Source organism: Trachymyrmex septentrionalis, unplaced genomic scaffold, assembly GCF_001594115.1.
Source record: "Trachymyrmex septentrionalis isolate Tsep2-gDNA-1 unplaced genomic scaffold, Tsep1.0 scaffold212, whole genome shotgun sequence".
NCBI lineage: Eukaryota > Metazoa > Arthropoda > Insecta > Hymenoptera > Formicidae > Trachymyrmex > Trachymyrmex septentrionalis.
Genome location: NW_017305310.1, coordinates 159,871 through 170,298, shown reverse-complemented (window position 1 = coordinate 170,298; position 10,428 = coordinate 159,871). Strand labels below are relative to the sequence as shown.

At 29.5% G+C, this 10,428-nt stretch overlaps 1 protein-coding gene across 1 annotated transcript; it reads left to right on the top strand.

Annotated features, from left to right (window-relative positions):
• The first annotated feature begins 5,760 nt into the window (after nucleotides 1-5,760).
• LOC108748154 (venom peptide SjAPI-like) lies at nucleotides 5,761-7,296 on the top strand. The gene is made up of 3 exons (XM_018486184.1): nucleotides 5,761-5,875; nucleotides 6,112-6,218; nucleotides 7,151-7,296. The coding sequence occupies exons 1-3, from the start codon at nucleotides 5,818-5,820 to the stop codon at nucleotides 7,232-7,234; spliced, it is 249 nt and encodes an 82-aa protein (XP_018341686.1). The 5' UTR covers nucleotides 5,761-5,817; the 3' UTR covers nucleotides 7,235-7,296.
• Nucleotides 7,297-10,428: the final 3,132 nt, after the last annotated feature.

Below are 10,428 nucleotides of genomic sequence, written 5' to 3'. Positions count from 1 at the left end.
GACCGCCATCCAACATTTGTGATATGCACAAATATCTGGAGTATTTTTACTCAAGAGTATTTTTACTCTTTCTCCGCAATTTATATTGATTTTTTATTAAACATGATTTGGGCGCGCAAAACAAATCCAAATATAATAATATATACAAAAATATAATTACTAAAGAACTATCAAAATATTTATATGGAAAGACGAAAAGAAAAGATTAAAGTTTAATGATTAATTATAAATATAAATGTGGAAATGAGACAAAGAGATACTATACAATATTGGAGAGAAGAATGGACTATGTAAAAAAATTATATAGGAATTATTAATAATTAATTACTTCATGTTTTAGGATGTATCATTATCGTCTGCATTAATAATGTTAAATATATCGTAAGTTACAACAAATCATTTACAAATCTTATTATTGTATTTTATTATTGTTACGTTTCATTTTCTCATTTTATAAAATCTTGTTTATTTATTATTCCGCAGCACACGATACTATAAAATGCCTTTATTTGTATAATTTTTGTCAATTAATAAATGTTACATATAAGTATTAATAAACATTATACAGGAAATATATAAAAGCATTAAACGCAATACACGTATAATGCAAATAAAATATCCTCTTTTATAAAATTCCATTTGCAAATATAAACAATGTTATACATACATATAACAATGTTGTATATGTATAACGTCCAAACAACGTAACGCATACCTAATTTTCCAGTGAAAATAACTAATAGCGACTCATACCGTTTCTCCGTTGCATGCATCACGCGTGTAAAAATAGAGGCACAAGAAGACAACAGATCGTATGACATAATCCAGTATCTGTACACCGATTTTACGAGATTTACGATAGTCTGTATCGTTATAAGATAGGGAACAACACATTGCCAGACAGACAATGTCTCTATTATTTTACGGCCTTCCCCGTGCGCGTATCTTACAGTATGAAGGTGACTGAACGACTTTAAAAAAGAAAAAAAAAAGACATCCCAGATGCATTACCATCGCTTATCCATTAGCAGACACGAAATTATCTTTAAATAACTTGCCTTCGCAATCGCAAATGCGAAGAAAGAAAAGAGCGGTTTACGAATGGTGAATTTATATGCGAGAAGTTACAATTCCGTGCACATATTCCACGCTCATTAACATTCACGACGATGTAGAACAGTCACGTCAGTTTTTATTCAAATATAACAGTTCCAACAATACTGTAATTGATAAAATAAAATTTTGTTTACTAAAAATTTTCTTTGTGCTCTTCCTTAAATCTAATAGCTTTTATATTCCATGTAAACATTGTTTATAAACACTTAGGGCCTAAGGGCCTAAGAATTGTGCCTTTACTCCGCGCGCCCATCTCCTCAATATTAAAATTTTTGCACGCGTGAAGTATAAATATACGTACGATAAATCCATTTAAAAATGATTGATTTTAAATTGATTGGTCATCTCTACCAATATTCTGTATCTTAAACCGTTTAGAAGTTGAGTCGTTTAAAAAGCATTGTGACTTTGAAATTCCCGTAAAATTTTATATTCTTGGAAAGCATTATGATTATTGCATTAAAAACTTTATATTAATATATCTATATATTATATATCTTTACGTTATGTACACGGAAAGAATTTTTTTTTAAATTTACCCTGAAAATGTAGTAATTGTGGTACAATACAATATTTTAAAGATTTTTACCAAGCACTTCAGTAAAATTGATCAAACTTAGTTTTATACTTTATTGTACTTTTATTAATGAACGAGAGAGAGAGAGAGAGAGAGAGAGAGAGAGAGAGAGAGATTTACATTAAAATTCTTCGAAATACAATGTTATTCTACGACTGTCATAATTTTAGGGTAAATTCTAAGAAAAAATTTTCTCCGTGTAGAGCAGAATTGCTTACTGATTACCTATAAATCGTACTTCATCAATAATTTATATTATTACTTTATATAAGCAATATTTGATAACAATAATATATAATAAATGAATAATACAGATAAAAATGTAACAGGCTACGGGTCGGTTGTTTCATCTTCAGATAAATTATGTGATAATTCACTTATTGAATAAACAAAATAGTAAAAGAATAAGAGCATAAAAGAGTAAGAGGGTAATAAGATAGCAAGCTGCAGTTTACGGAAAAGTGGAACAACCCAGTCTTATTTTATACATCTTATTTTATGGACGTAAGCAACATTTGAAAAAGTACATCTGATATTAATTTTTTATTCACTTATATAGTTGATAATAACTTAATTGTCTAATTTTACTATAAATTTTTGTATTTTCATAGAGAAAAGATTTATTGTAGAATATTTTATTACATATACGCATTTGTAACAATTATAAAGATTAAATCGATTTTTTTACAAAATCCATCAAATTTCCTAAATCGTGCCATCACAAAACAAGTCTAATAATTGGCAATAATAATACTAATAATTAATATAAATACAAATGTCAAATGCAGAAATATATATATTTAAATCAATTTGATTTTAATGTCATTTGTCTTTTTATTATTGTTTTTTAACAATTATAAGATATTAAATTTTTTAAATAAATGATTAAAATTAGGCATTAGTTAATTATTAGATATTATTTAATGATATAATTTCTATTATTAATCTTACACTCTTTTAATTATTTTCAATTATAAATTCAATACTTCAAAAGGAAATACAATTTATATGATTTTAAAGACCTATAGATACGATTTAGGCGACCGATTGCTTAAATCATATCTTTTACAGCATATTACAAAAAGACTTATAACAATTAATTTGTTATTATGTGAAAAGTTAAATATAGTATAAAAAAAGGACTTAATAATATCAGCTAAATATCAGTTCAAACTTTGCTAAAAGTTGGCTATTTAAAATAAAATATATTTATACCGACGTTCAGCTTTAATTAAACTTAAAAGCGTACTTAACACAAGTAGCTAAGTAAATGGTAACTATTCCTCACTATCTTAGTAACCGATCAGTGTCACAATTCCTTTCGCAATTGTTTTTGGGACGCTGCCGGCTGCCTGTGCGTAAAGCCTAATCTACATTGGTCGTATTATGGCGTTGCAAGCATCGTGCGACTTTAAAATTGACACATCGGATTGACTGATGTAATAAACCTGCGACACCTACGACATGACCGATGTAGGCTTAATATCGTATTAAGCGACATTGTGTGGCGTGCTCATCGCGTCTACCACAGTGTATTTCCAATTTCATATATTTTGATTTATTCTCTAATACGATAGATCATCTATTTATCCATTTCTCAAGAGAGAAACATAAATATGAGCAAATATAAAAATTTATTCGATATACTTGCGCAAACGACTTGCATAAAAAAATCGGAGCGTGTGTGGCACGCTTAAAATCTAAACAGAACATCTGTTTGCGCATTGCTTATTGCACTTTTTGCATTCAGTATCTTTGTCTTCTTTTTTTTTTAATATTTGAGTGTAGATTTTAAGCATGCCACATACGCTCCGATTTTTTTTTGTGAGTTGTTTGCACGAGCATATCGACTGAGTTTTATTTGTTCAAATTTGTGCAAGCCAAAATAATTCTGTAGTTGTTTGACATACGTTCAAATAAATTTTCACAAACAGCTTGCGCAACTTTTGCTTGCGCAAAATTCGAACACACAGAGGAAATATCAGCCAACAGCTAAAATACGCAGTTAAAATGTGTTCTTATAATAGGAACAGTTAATGTCGTTGTTGTCAAAACTCAATTTATTAGCTACTAAAATTTCAGTGAAAAATACTCGCTGTTAGAATAAAATAATGTTTAGTTAAATATATTAATCTAATTTCTTTTAACAATAAAAATTAATAATATTTACAGCAAGATTGAGAATTTTAGCTGACATTTTATAAGTATGCTTCGCTGTTGGTGCTAAGATGATTTTATAGCCACTTCAGCTATCAAATTTGATAAAGAAATTTTATATTAGCTAATACGTTTAAAAATATTTTATACACGGGAAAAAATGTTGAAAAATTTGCCAACAGCAATTTAATCAAAAGTATTCATTCAATAACAGTATTACTGAAATAAATAACTTTTTAAAACAATAGTATTGCACAATTGTTCTATTAGTACTATAAATTAACAAGATTATTTTCAATTAGATGCTAATGCTTAATCTAACATTATTTTTCTTAACTTGTTCAGGTCTGATTTTATTGAAACATTTGAAACCATATTAACATTTTTTTTAAATTCAGTTCATGCGTACTTAAATAAATAATTTATACTAAACAATTATTTTTTTCAAAATTTTGACTATTTTTCCATTATATACCTACATTATTATACATCAGATCGAAAGAATTAAATAATTCCAACAGATAATGTCTTCAAATTTGATGTACATTACAATGTATATTAGGTCTGAAGGGTTAAGCGATAAGAATCTTATTGGACCGTACATGTGAAAATCAATATGAAAAAGGGCTCACAACGATCAAAGCTGTATCTTTGGTACTTAAATAATTTGATGTGAATTTACATACTACATATGTATCATGGCGGAAGGAATATAGGTGTGCTCTTGCGCATTTTAAACATAAGAGCGGTACTCAGAAGGCGCCATATTACCGCGGTTATTTGAAGTTGGCGTTATGTCATTATGTCATTATGTCATTATGTTATGTTGCTTCATTTCCTTTGAAAATCGAAAAAAATATAATTTTCTATATTTTTTTTTTCGGGAACTCTTTGTACATGTTTTTATTTGACACGTATTCATTTTCGCGATATATCACTTCAAAGTTACCGCGATATAAATGTTTAAGATGGTCGCATCTGGTTGTACACAGAACGGTATGAAATTCGTCTCAAAAACGACCACACCTATATTACTTCCATCATGCTACTTATGTAGTCCTTCAAACTACGCGCCGAAATTATTTTTCGATCATTCAACATTATTAAGATTGTTTTAAGATGTTAATGAACATCGAATTGTTAAATTGCTAGTCATTTAACTTATGATACTACTGCGATAGTTCAGTACATTTTGCGTTTCAGGACCAAAAAATCATTTAATAGCTGATATACTAATTTAATAGTTGAGAACTTCTTCTTTTGAAAAATGGGGGGGGGGGATAAATAGATGATCCATCTTACTAGAGACTATAAATCAAAATACATAAAATCGGAAATACATTGCGATAGACGCAATGAGCATGCCATACAATATGACTACGTTTACATAGCTCGATTTGCGCCGAAGTTATAACATCGATGTTATAACTTCAACGTAAATTGAGCTGTATAAACGTAATCATGGCCGCCAATGTAATATTAAATGCAGGCAAGCCGCAGCGTTCCAAAAACAATTTCGAATGCTCAATTATGCGACTAAGATAGTGAGGAATAATCATTTACTTAGCTACTGTTAAGTACGCTTTTAATTTTCACTAACAAAGCTGTGTGGCAACGAATACATTTTATCTTAAATAGCCAACTTTTAGCAATAACAACAAAGTGTGAACTAATAACTGAAATTTAGCTGATATTACTAAGTCTTTTTTTTGCATAAACGTGTGTGGCCAGTCTTATCAACAGTTGTTGCTCGTTTAGCGACAGCCAATGTAAGGACGATCTTGGAAAAAACGCGGCTCTTATTGGTTGTTGCTAGTGATAATGACAATCATCTAGAAGACATTATAAAATGTCGCTACTAATTTGGAACTGCTCATTTATACATATATATATAAACCCGTCAAACAGCCCACATCAGTCATATAAGTTAGTCGGAGTTGTGAATTGTACGGAATTAAAAATCCATTATGTCCCGCATAATGATAATATTATTCGCTTTTGGATTAGCGATATTTGTTGCTGCAGGTAATTGTACATTTAATAATATTAATTTTCTGTATTTTTACAAAAAAAATTTGCTGATGTAGTATAAGTTAATAAATATTTGTTTCTTGTCGGAATGTTTTTATGAAATGGCTCACTAAGCACAAAAAAATCTAAGTTATATTTACAATATATGTATAAATTCTCTCTTATTAGAAAAGCAATATTTTGTCTCTTTTTTTTTTTGTTAATGCATTGTAATGCACGATCATTTTCAGACGTGTTTGTACTTTCTGATTGTCTTTGTGAAAATGAAGAATTGAAATGTGGATCATTCTGTCAAAGAACTTGTCAAACCTTGGATAAACCTTGTGCTGTAGTCTTCGTAAGTGCATTAATGAATTAATATTTAATATATTCTAATATTTAATATATTATATTATATTAAAATTTATTTTATAATTAATCATATCATTATCATTAATGTAACATCTGGTAAAATTTTTCACATGTGCGTATAATTACACAGAGCAACAAAGTTAAATTTCTCAAAGTTGTTTTAAAAGTATATATTGATTTTATAGGAATTTATTAATCCAAAATTAAAAATAATCTCAAATTTGCTCCATTACCCACAATTCTTTTACAACAAAAAATTAACTCTTAGAATATATTTTAAATATATTTAAAATAATTTACAAAAAAAATTACAAGAATTATACAATTCGATTATTTACATTTAAATTTTATATAAGAGCTTAGTAGTAATCCTTCTTTTGCCAGAGAAGTTGCGTTAGCTTTTTCTTGTTTTTTTATTTTCACGGTGTAATATCCAGTAATAATGTCCCATTCTCATAGGAGAGTATATAAATTTTTTTATTATGCAGTGTTAAAACCACATTTATATTTTGTGTAGCAGATAAGAAAATTAAATGTTATAAAATAATTGTGTGACACGACACAATTTTTATTGTTTTTCGAATTTAACATTTAAAAATGCATCAAAAATATCGGAACATGCTAAATTAAAAATCAATATAAAATTGATAAAGTAAAATATAATAAAAAGATTATAATCTTAAAAATATACTGTCGATTTTTGCCTCTTTAATATCATTTTTCTCAAAATTGTGATGTGAGAATCAAATTTGGACAGCGTTTTTGTATGTAGTAAGCAAGAATACATTAGAAATAACTAAAATAGTTGAAACAATTTTTTTCATATTGCCCTGTGTTATATATGATAAAATGTTGTGCCGGATATTTTAAGTATTTCTGTTTATAATTAATATCATTAATTTTGTTAATTTTTTTCAGGCATGTGGTTGTTACTGCAAAGAGGGATACGTGCGAGCCAAAAATCCTTGGGATGCATGTATCGAAATAGAGGACTGTAACTAAGGGGCAAGTCTAGTGGATAAATAATTACGTAACTTTAATATTGATTGTTTACTTCTATTTTTGTTCGCATTATTATCAATTTTTGTATCTAGCATTATATTATAATGCCAATACGTTTTTAATTAAATATAAATACTTATACTTGTAAAATCTATCGGTAATTTTATGATATACGTATATCTAAATAAAATATATTTTATATAAATATATTCTACTTAAAAATATTTAAAAATCTGATAATTTCTTTTCTAAATATCTATTATTTTTTACTCTTTTACATGAAAGATGCAAAATAGTTGTTACACAATTTACGAAAAATTAATTTAATATAAATAGTGTGGTACATCTTTTATTACATCACATTTCTTTAAGAGATGTTATTTTTTTATATTTCAACACATTTTATAAAATTAAATTGCATTATACAAGTGAATAAAGCAACCATCGCTACAGTACAAATAATTAGACTTCCTAAGACACATAGGATAATAGACTCAGTCAACATCATATAAATGCTAATAAAATGCTAATAGAATATTCAAAATTGCGAAAATGCTCGTCACTCTACCAACAAGGATACGTAAATTAATGATGAGGACATACGCATTTTTACCACAATGGCCTCAAAAATTAGTCTTCGGATTAGCAGTTTAAGTATAAAAGATTAATCTTTTTATCTCAAAGATCAAATTATTTTTATATTTTTTATTTGCTGCAGCTTATGAGTTTTTTAAGAAAGGATATTTTTTATAAATATGCATAAATATAAGTACATTAAAAATATTTACATATCATATTGTTATTATCTTTTCGCTTACAAAATCAGGAAAGAAATTAAGAAACAAGAAATCACTTTTTTACTTTTTCTTATCTTACTACATCTCATATTTTTTTGCTAGTTATATAAAAGATTATTATCTTCTTAGTACGTTATACTGTTAATGATTTTATGAGATAACGACCTTGCACCATAATCTAAGTAAGTCTAAGTAAGTGAATATATTTTCCGCACATCTTCCTCAGTGCACTGAGCGCAGATTCGAATGAAGCTATTCTTCCGGAATGTTGTTCGCTAACAAGATAATAATGCTCGACTCAGAGTACACACAACGGAAGTCGGAAACCCCGCCTTTCGGGATCGGCTTCGCGTTTGCTTTAATCCGCTTTTCGGATTAGCAAAGCTATTCCATAGTCGTCGTCCGGTTACTGACAGCCCTGTTACGTCGAACGGAGTAACCGGCTCGATGTTCGAACGCACAATCGCGTAAGTCAAACAGTTTGGCCGGTGTTCTGAAGAGGTGCTGCAATATTTGGCCCCGTAATGTAATCCAGAAGTAGAGAGAGGACGAATTTCAGAATGTCCCGTATCTCTTCCACACCTAGGCGAATTCTCGTCGAATATTGTATGGTAGCTTCAAAATTTCCGACGTAGTTCTTTGTACAGATTCGCCGACATATTTAGAACGTGATTCGAGATTAAAATGCACTGAACAGCGTACGATTACAAACCGTTGCTCACGCGAACGCGATTCATACGCTTTGTCGATCGCATTAACGCCGCGAGCGATCGGTGAACGATGCACGATGCGAGGAAATGCGAAGGTACACTTGGTCTAAAAATTGTGTACATCCAATATCAGTAATCAAAGAAAGAAGGACATGTAAAATATCCTATAATCCTCAATATTGTTTAACATTTCTGTATTTATTTAAAATTACTTTCTGATACTCAAAATCTTACATTTTATGAAATTTTGATTTTTCCTTATGTATGTATTTTTAGATTCGTACATTACATTCTTACGCTTAATGATATTTATACGCTAATATAATAATAAATGATTCCAATCTGCTGTTTATATGCTCTCGATATTTACTTTCAACAATTGATAAAAACTGTTATTTAATAATTTCTCGAGTTACAGATTTACGAAAATTAAAAATGATATAGAATTTTTTGTACATTGTTTGTCATTTTCCATCGAACAAGTGTAGTTCAGTGTAACTTTTGTGAGTAAGTGTAGCTCGAATGAAATACACACGTGGTGAATCCAGCTCGAGTTTCGCATGCCGCACGTGCGACGTTCGAAACCCTCTCGTGCCAAGAGAGCAATAGACAAAGAGGAGTATATTCGTTGACGTCCACCAAGAGAGCAAGGAGAGATGGACGCCGGTGCCTGAGGGGTTGCTCGAGTTCCTGCCGGCATTTGTTTAATTGGGAACCGACATGGTCGCCATGGCACCCTTCTCGATCGACCATTTTATACCCGTCCACATGAAATCTCTTTGAAATTCACGAACGACGCACGAAAGCTACTCACAGAATGTAAATAATTTCTCCATATTTTCCTCGTATTGCACGGGATTGTAAAATATATATATATGTGTGTGTGCATACATATACATATATACACTGGGCAACAAAATTAATGCAACATCTGTTCACTCTGCAAAAATAGGCAAATTTCCAGATACAATAATTTCAAAAATTGTCATATCGGGATGTTTAAAAAAGCATTTTACAAATAGAAACCTCTATTTTTCGGACCGCTACTTAAAAAAATGGTCTCATGGAGATTTCATGAAGTTACACAAACATAAATGAAGATATATCAGACCTCAAAATTTGTTTGAAATTTGCGAAGCTCCACGGAGTATAATAAAAATTGTATATAAATGCGATTTACATCATTCGAAAGAGCGAACCTTCACCTGTAATTTACTTTTTTACGAAGCTCCGTACAATTTTTTTTCATCGAGTTATTCAACGTTGAAGCAAAAGGACCATTTTTGCTTCAACGTTGAATAACTCGATGAAAAAAAATTGTACGGAGCTTCGTAAAAAAGTAAATTACAGGTGAAGGTTCGCTCTTTCGAATGATGTAAATCGCATTTATATACAATTTTTATTATACTCCGTAGAGCTTCGCAAATTTCATAAAAAATTTTGTGATCTGATATATCTTTATTTACGTTTGTGTAATTTCATAAAATCTTTACGAGACCGTTTTTTTAAGTAGCGGTTCGAAAAGTAGAGGTTTTTTCCTGTAAAATGCTTTTTTAAACATCCTGGTATGATAATTTTTGACGAAGTTATTGTATTTTGACTGAGTTATTGTAATTTGCTTATTTTTGCAGAGTGAAACAGGTATTGCGTTAATTTTGTTGCCCAGTATATATATATATATATATAT